This window comes from Microtus pennsylvanicus, chromosome 17 (genome assembly GCF_037038515.1).
Source record: "Microtus pennsylvanicus isolate mMicPen1 chromosome 17, mMicPen1.hap1, whole genome shotgun sequence".
NCBI classification, from domain to species: Eukaryota; Metazoa; Chordata; class Mammalia; order Rodentia; family Cricetidae; genus Microtus; species Microtus pennsylvanicus.
Window position 1 is genome coordinate 17,839,565 of NC_134595.1, and position 19,687 is coordinate 17,859,251.

The window sequence follows — 19,687 nt, forward strand, 5'->3', positions numbered from 1 at the left end:
TGCTGCTTATGTCGACTATGTCTTTAGTGACGTCACTTCTGGGTGAGTCATGGCTAATACCCTTTATGACATGGACAATGATCTGATAGCACCGTTCCTCAGTGGAGTTCAGACACAGCAGAAAAGAATTTCACACTGGCTTATGAAGTTATTAAAAAGAAAGTTGAATGATTAAAATCAGGCCCAAACAAACATGTTCAAGTCCCTATTGATGAGCAGAAACTGCTACAGCTAAAAACAGACTATCAAGAGAACTGTTGCAGAAGTTCATGGAAACCAAGGCAAACAAATTCCAAAGGCAGGCCATGTCTGAATGCTCTCTTACTTTCTCCACTGGATTTACAAACTTACTTTTCGTTCATGAAATATTATTTTGTGTTTTTTTTTGTAGCAACAAAGAAAGAGAGAGAGAGAGAGAGAGAGAGAGAGAGAGAGAGAGAGAGAGAGAGAGAGAGAGAGAGAGAGAGAAGGAGGGAAGGAGGGAGGGAGAGAAAAAGGGAAGGAAGAAAATATGTTGCTCAAATGTTAAAGAGAAATATTTGGCAGAGAGACAATTAGAAATACATTCATGTTCTGAGTTCTAACTTAGTCAATGAATCAGTGAACATGTAAACATTTGTTAAGTCATACAATTTGAAGCATATTGTGACTGTGGATGCCTTTCAGCACTGCCTTCTTGGCTTTCAAGGCCTTCGCTTTAGCTTCGGCTTTGGGAGGGGCAGGAGCTTCCTTCTTCGAGTGCTGAAAAGGCAGGCGTCCACAGCCACAAAAAGAAGATCCGCACATCACCCACTTTTCGGTGGCCCAAGACCCTGCGGCTACTAAGGCAGCCTAAATACCCCCGGAAGAGCGCGCCCAGGAGGAACAAGCTTGACCACTACCCATCATCAAATTCCCCCTGACCACCAAGTCAGCCATGAAGAAGATAGAAGACAACACACTTGTGTTCATTGTGGACGTCAAGGCCAACAAGCACCAGATCAAAGAGGCTGTGAAGAAACTCTACGACATTGATGTGGCCAAAGTCAACACCCTCATAAGGACCAATGGAGAGAAGGACTATGTTCGGTTGGCTCCTGATTATGATGCTCTGGATGTTGCCAACAAAATTGGGATCATCTAAACTGAGCCCAGCAGGCTAATTCTAAATATACACTTTTTCACCATAAAAAAAAAAAACAATTTGAAGCATATTATAAATTGCTGCTTGGATTTTATAATCTTCAATATGTATTTATTTTACCAATTTTTAAGATGTTAAAAATAATGAAAAAAGTTTTCATCATGGTTTATATTGCTTAAATTAATTTTTAAAATACCACGATTAGAAATTATTACAAAGGTAAAAACCCTTTATTGAAGTAAATACAACATATTTTGGGTATCTTTGATAATATGTACTGACTGCATTTTTAAGTATAAAGCAAGTTGATTCCACTGTAATACTACTTCTCCTGGAGAAATAGCTCTACACAAAGAATGATTTATTCTCTCAATACAATGCCATATATTGCTCTATTAAAATGAAAAGAAAAAGGAGTACATCTAAGTTTAAGAAGGAACCAAAACCATCTGCTGTGGATATGAAATTCTTCTAGTTCTCATGATAAGCATGGGAAATAAGAGATATATTAGAAGAATTCAATGGCTGTGATCACAGAAAAGTAATACACTGTTTCTGTATTATAGCTAGTGAAAATCATGTCAAAGACTAAGCATTAGAAATATATTTATGAGAATAAAAACAGAAGGTTACTGAATGCCAAGAATGACAAAATTGGGGCTTTTATGTTAATGATTATTATACATGGCTAATCAATTACCAATCTTTGTAGCAGATCCTGGATTTCTTCTTAACACATAGCCCAGAGAGCCAATGTAAATCACTGAAGTTTGGATTTAACTCTGAGACCTATTTATTACTCCGGCTCTCAGTGACATTGTTCAAGATGCTTGAGAGTGAAATCTTATCAGCTAGCGAACACATACCACTGCTATGACGAGTCATGCAGAGAATGGCTTTCAAAAACATGCAAAAATATGAAGCATATTAAAAGGGAAAAGGAAAAATAATATTACATCATATAATGATATGATTTAGACAGATGAACAAAATTAAATGCCATTGCCATCTGCAGTCTAGGATGGTTTTGATATGATGATTAACAAGCCATCCTCTTTCAGGGTAAGTCATCACTGCAAATAATATGAAATTAAAGCAATGGTTCCCTTAAATGCAGCATACCAAAAATTAAAGATCATTATAGGGCAAAGAGATTATAAGTTTATGGTCTGCTTGAATAACATGTTTCATTCAAGGCTACCCTGGAAAACAGTCAGACCCTGTTTCAAAATAAACAGTAGAAAGTAGTTGGGGATTTAACTCAGGGAAAGAGCACTTGTCTAGCACATGGGAGGCCTAGGTTTAACCCCCAGGATTGGTGGTGGGAGAAGAAGGACACAGCATATTACAAATGGTTCACAAATTATTAAAATAATATAATAATGTGTATTACTTAAGTCTTACTGCCATATATGCCTAACAGAGAAAACCCTAAGAGCCGCTACTGAAGAGAATGTGAAGAAATGTTTGATACATAAAATACCTAAAAATCTCAGAAAAAAATTGCAAATTTTCTCAAACTGTAAGAGCAAGACCTTTTATGATTTTAGACTTAGAGCTTGATTAATCTCTAGCTTGTCTAAACTTAAATGTTTGTTAGGGTTTATAAATTTCTACAGTGTGAGTTGGTACATATTTACATGAAGTTAGGCAGAAGCATAGAGGTATGGCTTAGTCATAGTCATCTTAGTTACTAAAAAAATATTGTCCACCCTGACATTTTTAAAGAGTAAATGCAATTGTTGAACAGTATTAAAACAGTGCTGTAGAGGTGAGTTTGGTGTAATTCCGTATTTTACAACCTCCCCACAATGTGGAATCAGCACTTGTAACACAGCACCAAGTCAAAGGCCGTGTAATGAGAGATTTCAGCCATAAGTGCAGCACAATAAAGGAACCAACAAGTAATGGTGTGGCAGCAGACCCCCCAGCTCACACAGTGTGGCGCACTGCTTCCTGCAGCTAAAACCTGCACGCACCAGCTCTCGACATCATTTTCCTCCTGCCCGCTTAACCACATCTGAGAAGTGGCACAGATTTTTCAACAGCTCTCAAGGTGTGCTACGTTCCATATTAAAGGTCACTCTCGGCTACAAACAGTTGAAACCAAAATCTAGGGGCAGCAGAGATGGCTCATGGGTCAAGAGCTTTACTGCTTTTATAGAGTTCCCAGCACATACGGTGGCTCGAAAACACTTGTAATTCAGCCCCAGGGGACTGGACACCCTCTTCTTACATGTAAAATAAAATTTAAAAAAACTTTAAAAAATAAAATAAAACCATAATCAGTAAAGTGGGAGGACCAAGCCACTACACAAAATTCAGAGATAAGTTTTCTAAAATTTCCTTTGAAATAATCATAAATATTTTGCCCTTGGCCAACTTTACAGTTAAGAATTATTGTTATAGCCTGATGTGGTGGCTCACCCCTTTAATTCCAGCACTCAGGAGGCAGAAGCAGGTGGTTTTCTACGAGTTTGAGGCTAATCTGGTCTACATGGCAAGGTCCTGGACAGCTGGGGTTACAGAGACCCTGTCTCAAACAAATAAGAACAAGAAAACAGCAATAGGAAGGAAAGAAATATTCTTAGAGAATTATGCTATTCCATGATTTTAGAAAATGGCAGCAACACATGAAACCACTTTCTGACTTCAGTGTAGGCCATGTCAGGCTATTTACAATTACAATAAAGCAAATGCTAACTACGAAGTTCAACCATTTTCTAATTAAGTACTTACCTCTAGTAAGGGATGAATCAAGTGTTTCTGGAAAACTGTCAAAGAAGGTTTCCACACAAAATGTAAAAAGCCACACATAGACTTTATGAAAGGAATTGACTGTAGTATGACAGAAAATGTGTTAGTTTTGCAGGGTTGTGGTAACAACAGTGAAACTTTCTCTAACAACTCCTTACCTGTGTATACAGTTTTTGCTCTCCAGATACAACATGCCAGCAGCGACATCCAAGGAAAACCTCACGAGCTGCTTGAGCTTCAGTTCATCCTTCCTCTTCCTCAGAAAGGACAGGAAATCACCTCCTGGAGAAATTGATGAAGAGAGACGAGATGAACTGTGACAAGAGTCATATGCCACATTTATTAGGAGGCTTGACAGCATGAGAAGCTTTTGTCCCAGTTTCTTATGTGAGGACAAAAGAAACGTGGAAACATCACATCCTGGGAAGCAGGTGCCATCACTCCTCTAGACACATCAAGTACCTTAAGTGTCTCAGTCAGGAACCACCAAACACATAAACGCAGTCAAAGACAAACTTATCCCTTTGCCACTGTGTGCACTGATTTACTTTATTGACATTTTAAAAAAAATTTTATCTGATACAATAACCAAAAAGCCTAAACAAAAACTCAAATGATATTAATTACTAGATTCAGGGACCTCTAAAAACTAAAACTTTAAAAACTAAGCCATGTTGTGAAACATCGCTTTATACTGTGTGAGTATATGCCTCAGTGAGCTGGACAGGATAAGGTTAGGTGTGAGAATGCTGGGAGGAAGAAGGGCAGGCAGATGCAGAGAGAGAGAGAGAGAGAGAGAGAGAGAGAGAGAGAGAGAGAGAGAGAGAGAGACAGAAAGACAGAGAGAGAGAGAGAGAGAGAGAGAGAGAGAGAGAGAGAGAGAGAAGCAAGATGGGCATGCTGTAATGAGAAAAGGTACCAAGACACAGGGCAAGCATAGATAAGAAATATGGGTTAATTTAAATGTAAGAGTTAGCTAGTATCAAGCCTGAGCATTTATAATTAATATTAAGGCTCCGAGTAGTTACTTGGGAGCAGCTTGGGGGACAGAAACTTCCGCCAACAAATGGCATTCCGACATGGGGCAGGAATTTCCACCTAAGACCTGACAAAGCTTCAAATCGGAATCTAAAAACACAAAAATGGAGTCACACTCAGTTTCTTGGTGTTACCAAGGTAGGCGCTGTTTGCTAGCAGCATGCAGAGGTGCAGCTCTTTTAAAAGAGAGCTTCTTGGCTCACTGCTAGCTGCAAAAAACAGGTGGCTATTTTAAGAAGACCTGCTACCAAATGCTTAAATAATGTTTATGAGCAGTGGGAGAAAGACTACTTGGTGGCTACAAGGGACCCAACATTTCCCAAGAGTTGGGGTAGTAAATGTGGCTCTTGTTGGTACCTGTATAATGAAGCTCAGCTCTCAGAGAACCAAGCAGGTCAGAGCCAGCAACCAAAACAGAGGTCCTAGCCATGCCTCTTACCAGTATAAAAGCTCATAGGTTCAGAAAAAGATTACAGATAAGTAGTAAAGTCAGATTCAGAACAACAACAAAAAGAAATCTCTAAATGGGCCACAGTGTGTTTAAAAATAAATAAAGATATGGTAGTTTTGGGAGAAAGAAGAGAAAGAGTATATACAGTCTTAGGTTAAAAAATATAGTTTTAAAATAATAAAATCCTTGCAAAAGTAACAATAAAAAATGAAGCCACATAAAGACAGAAAATACAGAGTCTGGATTCTGTATGCTATTGTGCTGTCTTTAGATTTTCTGATTGCTAATAAAGGAATGACAGCTGCTAAGACACACCGAATTATGAAAACTGCTGGATTAAAATACGTCTTGACTTCAAAATGTAAGTCAAAAGATATGTTACTTTGGAGAAGAAGTTATGCTTTTATTTCCATAGGAAATTAGATTTGTGGATTTTGTAGATTTGTTCAAAGTTAAAGATGATCAGGTTTGATCAAGGAAGACCCCCTCAAATACTGGCTACAGCCATAAAGAAATAACCTAGAAAAACTACAAAACAAGTAATACATATTTTATCTGCTGAAATATAAAACAAAAAAGCATTTTTGGCTGACTTGTGTATAACACACCGTCTATACTTATTTTAATACTGATATGGATATCACCTTTATGTATTTTTGATGGAGGAAGGTCATTTGGTTAAGTAATAAAGAAACTGATTGGCCTCATAGGTTAAAACATAGGTGGGAGGAGTAAACAGAAGAGAATGCTGGGAGGAAGAGGAAGTGAGCTCAGAGGTCATGCTCCTCTCTCCCAGGCAGACGCCATGAAGCAAGCTGCCACGTCAGACATGCTGAATCTTTCCCAGTAAGACTGATGCTACACAGATTATTAGAGATGGGTTGATCGGGATATGAGAATTAGCCTGTAAGGGCTAGAGTTAGTGGGCCAGGCAGAGTTTAAAAGAATACAGTTTCTGTGTAATTATTTTGGGGCATAAGCTAGCCATGTGGGTGGCCGGGTGCCGGGGACGCAGCCCGCCGCTCCTAACACAACAGAGGTTGGGGGCCAATTGAAGGCATAAGTCACAAACAATGCCACACCAGTTTGGAATTATGATTAATAGGGTGGTATTTATTTAAAGGGGAAAAAACTTACAGATCACCGTCCCAGACAACAGCCCTCTGCACAACCAGGAAGGGAGTCTAGTCGCCGGCAGAGCAGGAAGTGAAGAGAGAGGGGAGAGGGAAGTGGCTGCTTTTTTAAAGGGAGAGAGACCATGCCCCAATGGGCTGGTATCTCAGCGGCTATAGGCTGGAGCAGAAGGACCTCCCGCAACATATTTTAAGGTTAAGTATTTTATGAACAAGGGTACAAGACACCAATAATAATGGATCATCTAGGTGACCCAGTAGCACCAACATGAGGCAACTACGTCCACAAAAAAACTGAGAAAACTTCTAAAGAAATTCTAAATACAAAAGAACAAAGTTAAGCACAGCTTCTTAGTTCCTTCCTTTTTTCAGATAGGCTCTGTTTGCTGGCAGGAACACCTTTACGAAAAGACTTACTGACTCAGCATAAGAAACAGCAGCTTCCCAGTTTGGGCAGCATAAACTTTGGCTCTTGTAGGAGATCAAGCACTTGAAAGGGATTTGAGGGCAGTATGCTTCAAATTACTTGGTGGAAGCATGGTCAACTGGTTATCAGAGTTGAGGTGGTGAGGACAGCTCCCACCCAGAAGTCTCAGAGGCAGTGAATGGACCTCCAACATGTTGTACTGGGCAGAGTTGAAAGGCAAAGAAAGCAGCCTTAGTCCTAGCCATGCCACTTAGCATTTTAAGAAGCAGTCCTGGCCAGAAAAGGATTACAGATATTTAGTAAAGACAGATCCAGATGGAATTGACCTCTAAATGGGTCACAGTGTTAGATAAATGCACACTGGCTTGACAGAGAGAAGAAAAAGAGAACTGGCAGTTATGATATACAGATAGGCATAGGTTAAAGGGGTAAAGATAATAAAATAAATATTAAATTTGTAGGAAAAGTAATAGAGTAAAAAATAAGCCACTTAAAGATAGAATATACACAGAGAATCTGGATTATGTATATTATTGTGTTTTCTTTGAATTTTTTTGACTGTGAATGAGCTAAGAACAAAGAGACATTTCATTGTATGGGCTGCTAAACTGAAACAACATATATATTTTAAAGGTATCTTGACTTAAAAATTTGGGTCTAAGGATGTGCTGCATTGGAAAAGAGGTTCTGCTTTTATTTCCACAAAGGATAAGAACCTGCAAATTTCTTCCAGGCTAATGTGCTTTGATGAACCAAGACCTCCTCTAAGGTCTCCTTGAACCCCCAAAATTACTTTGCCTAACAAATGGCATGAAACAGTTTGGAGAAAACTATGCCTAAGTTCCCAAAATGATTGTTTATAAATGTTTGTTTACATTTAAAAAGGGATATGCTATAGAGATAAATATTTTGAATTGGTATGGATCTTGGTATACTGATACAAATTTAAGATCAATTTTGTTATATGTATATTTCTGCTCTTGATTAAGGTATTGTGTTTGTGCAGCTTATTTAAAATTGAAATGTATAATTAGGAAATACAGGTTAATAGTCATCTATACTAGTCAAGCTTATAGTCATGTTAGCTAAGTTTTCTAGATGCACAGAGATATATTTCAGATGGATAGTTATTCTTCAAATCTTTCAAAGAGCAACAGAATATGGCATTTAAAATTTTTTAGAACTCAGGACTTTTCATGACAATGAGACACATCTGCTCATGGCAGCACCAATCTACTTCAAGAAGATCATGGATATAGAAGAGGCTCATTATAAAGTCTGTTAGCCATTTGGGCAAGAAACTCCTCTTGCCTGAACTGCTTGGTGTTATTCTATATGAACTGGACATGCAGGACCCACAGAAATATGACTGCTAACTTGATTAAAAGCAAGACCATCCTTCTGGGTTCCTGCTTCATGAAAAGAGTCTGCTAGACATTCTGCAGGACACAGAAGAAAGCAACTGATGGACTTTGCCTGTATAGGGCAGAACAGATCTTCAAATTTCCTGTTTCAAGGAAAAGTCTACTGGATACTGTGGGCCTATAGGTTGAAGATTAGATACTCCAATGCTGCACTGGAACTTTGGGTGACTGTCCAGGAAGCAAAATGTCTGCCAATTCTAGAGTTTAAGGAAGTTGCTTACAATTGCACTTTCTATTAACTTAGGTAATAGTATATCTTTCTGGGATCTTTGATTAAGTTAAAGAACAGATAGTTATTGTTACTCATTTCCTTAGTTATGATGAAATATAGATTAGATATAAAACTTTAGACTCACAAAGAATAAATGATAAAGTATTTTCCTTAATTTGCCAAATATAAATAAACGATAACTGTATTGTTGTATGTAATCTTGCTATGTTAAAGTTAAAACCTTCCTTTTTATTTGTACAGAGAAGGAGAAATGGTGTGGGAAGTCCTTCTGTGTATGTGTTGCTTTTATTGGCGAAAGAATAAAGCTACTTTGGCCTACAGCAGGACAGCATAGGGTAATGTGGGAATTCCAAGCAGATAGAGGAGGAAAGAAGGTGGAGTCAGGGAGACGCCACATAACCTCCAAAGGAGACTGACATCAAGAAACCTTACAGGTAAAACACGAGCCTCTGGTAAAATATAAAATAATAGAAGTGGGTTAATTTAAAGTGTAAGAGTTAGTTAATATGAAGCCTAAGCTAATAGGCTAAGCAGTGCTGAGATTAATACAGTTTCTGTGTGATTATTCTGGATCTGGGTGACCAGGAAATGAACAAGCAGGCTCCGCCTATAATCCAGTATCCAGAACAGCTGCAAGGCACTAACTGAGATGATCCAGGCTCACAGACTACTCCAGCCAAGACCTAACAACTTGACTTTCTAAAGGTTCCCCAAAAGATTCTAGTACCCATGGACAACAGGAAGTTATCTAAAGAACCATGCCCACATTTCCAAAATATTGGCTATAAATGTTTGTTATTACTTAAGAGGAACTGGTTACAAGTTGTTATTGATAATGTTCAAAAAAACTAAACAAAGGAGATTATATTTCAAGCATTTCATTTGGAAAAAAAGAGGAATATAGAAATGATAGGATAAAACAGTAGATTACTGAATCTACTTTTAAACCAAAAAAAAAAACAACTACTAGTCTTACATATTTCACATTGGTATGTATTTTAGTATATTGATACAAATCTAAAGTTAATTTTGTTATACTGCTTGGGTATTTCTACTCTTGTTTGGAGTATTGTTTATATAACTCATTTAAAAATGCAATATACAATTAAATACAAATTAATAGTCATCTATAATAGTCAAACTTAGTCATATTAGGTATGTTTCCAAGCTTATACACAGATATATTTAGATATATAGATGGTCTTCAAATACTTCAAAGACCTACAGAATATGACATTTAATATGCTTAATAACCTAAGGCTTTTCATGACAATAAGCCACACCTACTCTGCTGTACCAATTTACTTCAGAGACGATAATGGGCACTGAAGAAACTTCATATGAGTTTGCTTTCCTTATGACCAAAACTAGCTATTCGGGCAAAAAAAAAAAAAACTACCCTTTCCTCAATTGCTGATAGTATACTGTTCAAATTGGACCAGGAGGACACAAAAGAAAGTGACTGCGAGACTTTGCTAAGGCAAGGTAGGACTGTCCTTCAAAATTCCCTGTTTCTTGAAAAAGTCTGTCAGAATCCCAGGCCTGCTGGCCAAAGTTGGATGCCCTAATGTTACAAAAGAGCTTTGAGTGACTGTCCAGGCAGCCAGATGCCCCTGTTATTAAGTAACATTTCACCCTTCTGGGGTTGACAGAATTGAAGACTAGAATAGTCATAGTTAAGTTTTCCTTAATTATGATGAAAGGTAAATTATGTATAAAACTTTAGAGTCATAAGGATAAGATTGATAATAGAATATTTCTCTAATTTGCCAAATACAAAAGGACTAGATATTTTAACTGCAATTCTTACTTGGTAATTCTTTTTGTTGTATATAATTTTACTATGTTAAAATAAAACCTTCCTTTTTAATTAGACAAAAGGGGGGAAATGCTGTGGAATAGTCCTTTACACTGTGTGGATATATGTCATTGTGATTGATTTAATAAAGAAGCTGACTGGCCAATAGCTGAACAAGATAATGTTCAGAGGAAGATACAAACAGAATGCTGGGAGGAAGAAGGGTGGAATATGCAGCTGTGAGCAGATGCAGAGAGAAGATAGGCATGCCATAATAAGAAAAGGTATCAAGCCATATGGCAAAGCATAGATAAGAAGTATGGGTTAATTTAAATATAAGAGTTAGCTAGTAACAAGCATGAGCTATTGGCTGAGCATTTGTAATTAATATTAAGCTTCTTAGAGGTTACTTTGGAATGGTTGGTGGGACAGAAACTTCTGCCAACATCATGTCTGTAAGAACAGGCATACACATAGACACAGATGTGTGCGCGCGCGCACGCACACACACACACAACACATATGCACACATGCTTACACACATGTACATACATACACAGCAGGCTCTGATTCTGACATGACTTTGTTATTCACCTACTATGCATGTTTTCATATCAAACAGATCCCACTGATCTTTCTGGCTGTTGGCCCAGCCTCCAACAGCTGAGCCATGTCTCCAGCCTCCACTGATGTCTTAGAAAAGCTTTTTAACCATCACAGTCTAAGACAAACATACTATGATCCAAACAGCAATTTAAAACTTAAAATCAATCTTATTTTATAAGTTAGAAAAAAGTTAAAGTGTTTTAACAATATATTTCCCTTATCTCAATAAATCTGAAATCTTTGAAATATGATAGTTTATAAGCAAATTTTTCTTTTAAATATTTAGTCAGAGCTGCAGAACTGCATTTGCTGAAGCAGAGCCAGGTTATCTCTTTCCTCTTCTCCTTCTGCTCTACCTGACAAATCGTTTCCCTGTAGACAAACGCAGTGTCTTGCACCTGCCAGGCAAATGCTCAGGCCCCACTCATTCTCAAGAGATGGCTAACATCGGTGGCTTCTTCTTTACTCTCTCTCTCTTTTCTTTCTCCTTTTTGTGAGGATTGTTTATAGTTTATGGCAATAAGCAGAACGTAAACTATGTTCGAACACATGATCTTGAAAACAACCATTTGCTTCCTCTCAGGCCTCTGTATTAAAGTCCAAATTGTAAGAAGGATTACTCCCTGGTTGCCCTTTCCTGGACCCCCTTCACACTCTGCTAAAGATTTAGATTTCCTTAAATAGAAAAACACTACAAGAGAAGAGTTAATGTTTTTTTTTCCTTTGGTGTGAACAACTGGAAAATAAACACCCACCTAAATCTTCTTAAAATTCCCCCTTTCTTATCTTAGTCACAAATTAAGTGTTACACATGTTTGGTGGGCCACTTAGAAATCAACAGGCTTTTTGTCTTTTAAAAAATAAACTTAAAAGGTAGATAATTCACCTTTTTTGTTCATTTTAAAAATTTGTTTGTATTATTTTAAGAATATATATTATTGTATATAATGCATAGCCACAGGCTACACAAATATCAAGTAAGATGAAGGGTTTGGTTTGCTCAGCAGTGGAGAGGAATCCCACTTTGTCACTCTGTTACGGTTAAGCACAGGGTCAGGGAGGAGCTGGGCACCATCTAGACAGAACCTATTATTTGAGATTGAGCTGTAGAGACTAAGAACTGGGAACCCCAAGAGAGGAGTCTTAGTTTTACCTGCATCAGTGCCAGAACAAGAGACTCCTAGGAGGAAGCTGAGGAACACAAGTGGAACAGAGATTAACACTGAAGCTGAAAAGTACAGGCTGTGGGAGGCTCTACTCAGCCTCCAAATGACATATTACAGCAAAGATGTCAACACTATAAAGCAAAGAACCCAATTAGAAGCTGTAACAGAAAAACACCAACTTACTCACGAAGGTAAATAAGTCAAAATAACCTCTCTCATCGATACTCTAAATGCAATACATCCATTTATTTCAAGTCCTGAAAGTAACAGCGAAGGATAAACAGCACAGACTTCTAAAAAAGTCATATGGAAGCCTACTATTTAGCTGGGGGCTTCACACCAGCTCCTGGCATGAGCTCTCTCCCCTGGGAGCTGCCTCAGTCCAAACTCCACCCCTGAGAATGCCAGCCAAATGGTGACCCCTCCCCGAGGAGGGTCAAGACCACTCTCACAGGCTATTTAAACTGTCCCTCAGAGAATGAACATGTGGTCTCAGGGTTTTGCGTGGTCTCCCCTTCTCTCTCTTTCTCTATCCATGTTTTCCCAGGGGCTACCCAGGGGCATCTTTTAATTCGATCTGATTTGGTTTGATTGGGGTTATTTGTGTCAGTGCAGAGGTTTGTTGGCCAGAAGAAAATACTTAACACCTACTACTGTAAAAGTTCCCTAAAATATACCTATATACATACATAAAAACAATTAAAACAGAGTTATTATGTAACAGGACAACATCATCTATACTAGACACCAGACACTAACAAATAAAAAGCACATATCTGAAGGTGATGAATGCAGAAAGGTGGCTAGGAGCAGGGAGAAGAGATGTCAAGGGACCAAGGGACGGGAGAGGAAAAGTAATGCAGTATCTGTGACAAAAGAGATGGGATATTTAAGAGGTAGATATGGGATGAACAAGAGAGAGGCAAGAAGGATGGGGGCCAGTTGTGGGAGGGTGATGAATTACAGCTGCAGAAAATGGTGAGCATGCATGAAAATGCCCCAAAGAAACCTACTACTTGATATGTTAACTAGGGAGAGAAAGAGGAGGGGGAGGGCTGGAGAGATGGCTCAGCAGCAGCTGCTCTTCCAGAGGACCTGGGTTAAATCCCCAGACCCAAATGAAGTTCATAACTCCAGTTCCAGGGGATCCAACACCCTCACAGAAATAAACTCAGGAAAAACACCAAATGCACAGGAAAAGAAAGAAGGAAAGGAGAGAGGGAAGGAAGGAGGAAGGAGGGAAGGAAGGAAGAGAAAGAAAGAGAGAAAAAAGAAATAGAAAAGAGCACTCAAAAGGAAAAAAGAGCCCTGAATTAGAAGGTAAACTCCCATGGAGCAGACCATGGTACTGAAGTTAGGGTAATCATAAAGCAGTTCAGTCTTGGGCCATATAATTCTTTCCTTGCACACTACTTACTTCTGCTAGTAAATAAGGAACCTGACACTTGCACAGTTTTTAGCTTTTACTGAGTATGTGTAGTACAGTATGTGGAGTTGCTTTATTATCATTTTCACTGAGTACAGAGTTCCAAAACCCTTTTAGATTTTGTGACATATACACACAATATTCATACATGTATTGTGATATATGTATATGATAGTGTACAGGGTGTGACATGTGTACATGTACTTACATATTTATACCTGAGTGCACATGGCATAGAGTACCACATTCTATGTAGTATACTGCATGTGATATATGTGTATACACGTACTTACATATTTACATCTGAATGCGCATGGCATAGAGTAACCACATTTATGGATGGAACATGACAGATGTGTGTTCATGTATTTACATATTTATATCTGAATGCACATGGCACAGAGGACCATACTTTATGGATGCAGCAAACATCTTGTGCTCAAAGTGGGCAAAAGAGGGTAAATAACTTCCATTTTACAGTTCTGTTATAGAAAGCTTGTGACTGCACTGCACAGTAAAGCAAGAGAGGATTATCTTCTTGAACTGGACAGTGATAATGAACTTATAAGAATATTTAATGAGTTTTCAACAGCAATGTTGTCTTACTCTGGAGGGACCGTGGCATGAAGAAATGGATGGATACTGAAATCACATTGTCTAGGTTTCATTAACCCATACAGCCTTGAGTACTCTACAATCTCTCTAAACTTTTACAAAATAGGCATCTAATACCATCTATTAATGAGAAAGAACTTACAGCAGCAAGCATGTCCTAGGATGCAGAACATACTAATAGTGGCTTACATTATTTTCATAAAGGAGCATGGAGCCACAGCAGCTGCACTGTGGGTTATGCATTTCCTCATTCACTGACATGTCCTTTTGTGAACCATGCCATCCTGTTTTAGATGGAATTAACCTCATCTTCAGCCATGATGGCAGTCTTAGACTGTAACCCATCCAATGATGTTTGTGCATCTTCCGAAGTGACTGACTAGTCCAGAGATTGGAGCACAGGTTCATCCAGCCCACTGAGAATCCAGACTGAGCTTAGAAGACAGAAACTGTTTTTGTTTTTGTTTTATTTCTAAAGAACCATCAGAAGTTTCAATAAAGTAATGCATAATCCAAAACTTTAGGATAAAGCATCTGGCATCTAAAATGTGTTACAGGAGCCAGGTGTATCAGCACACATGTGATTTTAGCAGAAAAAAGATAAGAATTAAGTATGAGACCCAACAGGGACACACAGTGACAGACTGTCTTGAAAAGGGAAGGGAAGTAGGAGAGAGAAGGGAAGAGGTGGGAAGGGAAGGGATGGAGAAGAGGCGTACAGAAGGGAGGGGAAAAGAAATAAAAGGAAGGATGGGAAAGGATAGGAGGGGAGGGAGGGGAAGGGAAGAAAAGGGAAGGGAAGTAGGAGAGTGATGTGGGAAGTCCTTCTGTCTGTGTATTGCTTTTATTGGTTAATGAATGAAGAAACTGCCTTGGCTTGTTGATAGGGGAAAACTAAACTGAATGCTGGGAGAAAGAAGGACAGAGTCAGAGAGATGCCATGTAGCCCTGCTGGAGACAGACACCAGAACTTTAGCAGATAAGCCACAGTCACATGGCAATACAGATTAACAGAAATGGGTTAAGTTAATATGTAAGAGTTAGCCAATAAGAAGCTAGAGCTAATGGGCCAAGAACTGACTTAATTAATACAGTTTCCCTGCGATTATTTCATGGCTAATAGGCTGGGAACAAACTAGCAGCATCCTTACTACAAATTGTGCTTGGTCAACAGAATGGTGCTCAATGTGTGGACAGCTACATTCACATAAAACCTGTGAGAACTTGGGAAGTAAGACACAAAATAACATTATTAAGCATGGCTTCTTGATAACAGCACTTTCTCAGGTGGGCTCTGCTTGCTAGAGGCAAGCACTCTCATTTAAGAGAGGCTTCCTGACTCTGCTTTAGCTGCAAAACCTTTCAGCTCTTTTAAGAGGTCCTGCCATGAGACACTTTAATGGTGTTGATGAAAAGCTGACTGCATACTTTTTGGTGGTAGCAGGGACCCTGAAACGCCATAGAGTTGTGGCAATAAACATGGCTCCAGTCAGTACCTCCAACATGAGGCTGGAATCTCAGAAAGCTAAGAAATGGGGTGGATCCAGCCATCAAAGTCGCGGCTTTAATCCTAGCCATATTGCTTAGCAAATTAAAAACTCATGTGGTCAGAAAAAGAGAGATAAAAAGTAAAGAGAGATTCAAAGATGAAAAATACCTCTAAATGGTTTACAGTGTGTTAAAGATATATGTAGGCTTGGGAGAGAAAAGAAAAAAAAAAGGAAAAAGTCCTTAAAATAAAACAGACAGTAGTTGGGTGTGATGGCACATACCTTTAATCCCAATGCTTGGGAGACAGAGGCAGGTAGATCTCAGTGAGTTCAAGGTGTGATAGTGCACAACTTTAAACCTAGCACGTGGGAGGCAGAGGCAGGTAGATCTCTGTGAGTTCAAGGACAGCCTGGTTTACAGAGTGAGTTCTAGGACAGCCAAAGATACACAGAGAAACTCTGTCTCAAAAAGCCAAAAAAAGGGGGCTAGAGAGATGACTCAGAGGTTAAGAGCATTGCCTGCTCTTCCAAAGGTCCTGAGTTCAATTCCCAGCAACTACATGGTGGCTCACAACCATCTGTAATGAGGTCTGGTGCCCTCTTCTGGCCTGCAGGCATACACACAAACGGAATAGTGTATACATAATAAATTAATTAAAAAATAAAAATAAGAGTTTAAAATAAAGCCACATAAAGATGAAAAATACAGAGAGTCTGGATACTGTGTGTTATTATGTTCTCTTTGAATTATTTGAATGCTGAGAAAGGAGCAACAGCTGCTAAAATATATTTGTTTATAAATGCTGCTGAATTAATCCAAGATAGATATTTTGAAAATACCTTGACATCAAAATTGAAGTCAAAAGGCATGTTACTTTGGAGAAGAGGTTTTGTTTTTGTTTCCACAGGAAATAAGGGGTTGTGGATTCATTCCGGGTTAAGCAAAATCAGGTTTGATCAAAGAAGATCCCCTGAGAAATCTCCAATAGGAGTGGATGGCCCAGATGTCTGAGTTTTATATCTAGAATAGACTCAAGATTGCTTCCTGAGATGATAAAGTATCTCAAGACTTGATCATAATTCAAAGTTTTATCTAGGTCCCCTTAAGATTATCAGTACCCCCAAACAGCAGAAAGTAGCCTGGAAAACTACGCTCACATTCCCCAAAAAATGGACTATGGATAATTTCCTTTGTTTAGAATATTGGTTACAAGTTGTTATGGATAATGGTCAGTAGAAAAGCCAAACAATGGATATGATTCAGAGTTTTCTTTTTTAAAGGGAGGAAGTACTGTGGGGCAATAGTCTTTTATCTTGTCACTTGTATTATTTTTAATAACATACCGATTGACCAGTAGCCAGGCAGGAAGTATAGGTGGGGCAATGGCAACCAGGCAGGAAGTTTAGGTGAGTTGACCAGGCAGGAAATAGAGGCGGGGCAATGAGAATGCTGGGAAGAGGGAAGTACAGTCTGTAGTTGTAACCCAGACACAGAGGAAGCAAGATGTGACTGCCTTTCCGAAAAAGGCACCTAGCCACATAGCGAACACAGACAAGAATTGTGGACTAATATAAGTTATAAGAATTAATAAGAAGCCTGAGATACTAGGCCATTCAGTTTATAATTAATGTAGATGTCTGTTTAATTTCTTTGGGAATTAACAACTGTGGGAACTGGGCAGGACAGAAAATTCAATCAACAGCAGAGGGGAGGGAAGGGAGGGGAGGAGAGAAGAGGGAGGGAGGGAGGGGAAAGAAGGGAAGGGAAGCGTAAAGCTAAAGAAAAAAAGAGAAAAAGGAAAGGAGAGGAAAGAAAACCAAATAAAAGACCATCCAACCACGCCACCAACCACAATTCAGAGTGCATTGAAGAAAGAGACTTTCTGACAAACTGAAGTCATTAGATCACATACTGTCTAGGAATCTCCCTGTCCCCTACAGATTTTGCAATAAAGGGATCTAAAAAATAGAGTTCTATAGTTCTGTACTATTAACTTAAAGGTGTTTAATGGGTACAATGACTTCATATTAGAAGGGTTATTCGACAATTAATGACAAAACATTCAACGCTTTGGACAAATAGAGCACTCAATCAAACAACTGCACACAAGGCTAGCATTTTCAGCATTATTCACAAGTATTTATAACACTCCATGACACAAAACTTGGATCTTACTGTTTTTCTGTTTGATGGAGCTCTGAGAAACTGACCATAATTAACCTAAACTCAGATCTTGTCAACAAGAATAACTTATCAGCCAGGCATGGTGGCATACACGGTTAACAGCAGCAGAGTCAGGCAGATCTCTGTGAATTCGAGGCCAGTCTGGTCTACAAAGAGGGTTTCAAAACAGCAAAGCTATACAGAGAAACCCTGTCTCAAACCCCTCACCCCAAAAGAATGACTTAATTTGTAATTGGAGAAGAAGGATTATCAAGGTGAGGCATTACCACTAATGACTAGTCAGGGAATCACAGAGAGATCTTAATTTTTTATCTGCAATTAACTTCAATGATTATTGCAGTTAATAGGTCAAATTCTAGGACAGTGAGGGATACACAGAGAAACCATGCCTTGAAAACTGAAACAAAATAAAAATAAAATCATTACTCAAGGCAAATATTAAATTGCAGAAGTATTTTGGGGGCTCTAATTAAGTGTGTGTGTGTCTGTGTGTGTGTGTGTGTAGGTCAGAGGTTGAAATGTGGTGCTTTCCTCTGTTGCTTCCTACCTTATTTTTGGAGGGAGTCTCCCTACCCCTGGAGCTTGCTGGTTCAGATAGACTGCCTTGCCAATGAGTTCCCAGCATCTACCCGTCTCTTTGTCCCCACTGTTGGGTCATGGCATGTACAAATATGTCCACCTTTTCACATGGGTGTTAGGGATCTGTACTCAGATGTTCATGGTTGCCGACTCTACCCACTGAGTCATCTCCTAGAATTCATTTTAAACATTTTTTTCTTTAACCATCAATGATGAGAAGCATGGATTTTTATAAAAAAAATAAGGAAAATCTAAACTGTAAGCATAAACTGTGAATGCTAATTCAAACCTGACTTCACGGATCACAGAATGAACAGGTGTTACAAGTGGACCATGAGGACGGGACCAGTGAACACAATGAAGGACATGGCTGTGTGCAGTGGTTTGAAGAAAAATAACCCCCAAAGGGAATGGCACAATTAGGAGGTGTGGCCTTGTTGGAGCTATGTGGTCTTGTTGGAGGAAGTGTGTCACTGTGGGGTTGGGCTCTGAGGTCTCATATATGCTCAAGCTATGCCTAGTGCCTCAGACCACTTCCGGTTGCCTGCAAGATGTAGGATTCTCAGCTACTACTCCAGCACCATGTCTGCCTGCATGCCTCCATGCCCCACAATGATGATAATGGACTGACCATTTGAACTGTACATGAGCCACCCCAAAGAAATGTTTTCCTTTATAAGAGCTGTAGTCTTGTTGTCTTCACAGCAACAGAAACCTAACTAAGACAGTGTGGCTCAGGAGGATGAAGCCGTGAGCACACTGAAGGCCATGTGCCTGTGCAGAGAAAAGGCTTAGCTGGAAGTGTGCACTGGCTGTGAAGTGAGGTGATCACAAGTTATCCTATGAACTATCCCTGGGAGTGCAGTAAAATGCTACATCTGCAGAAGCTCGGCATAAAAAGAGGTCTGTTTGTGGAAAAGGAAGATTACAAACTGAAAATCCAAAAGGCAAGTTCATGGACCTAGCAGGTTTCCTGGTTGCATTTTCTTCTGTTTGAAAGATTTACTGAACAGCTTGTTATAGACAACCGAAGTGAGCTCTGAAGAGCAGATCTGAGTATGTGGGCTTCTCTGGTAAGAAGTAGTCTTTAAATGAGGTTCCTAAAGGGCTCAGTTTTACTAGGACTGCAGAATAGCTGGAGCCTATCTCATTTGCAGATCAGCTGAGAACATACCCGACAGTACTTATGAGGCCGAGTCTATGAGATACTAGATGAGCACATTTCCCAGGATTTTTG

The 19,687-nt window shown here is 39.1% G+C and overlaps 1 protein-coding gene across 3 annotated transcripts in view; it reads right to left on the reverse strand.

Moving 5' to 3' along the window:
• Nucleotides 1–19,687, reverse strand: part of Fer (FER tyrosine kinase) — a 328,203-nt gene that overhangs the window by 68,679 nt on the left and 239,837 nt on the right. For all 3 annotated transcript variants that reach the window (XM_075952223.1, XM_075952224.1, XM_075952225.1), the window contains one exon: nt 4,039–4,162. In XM_075952223.1, coding sequence (XP_075808338.1) covers nt 4,039–4,162 — 124 coding nt within the window. The remainder of the gene's footprint in view (nt 1–4,038; nt 4,163–19,687) is intronic.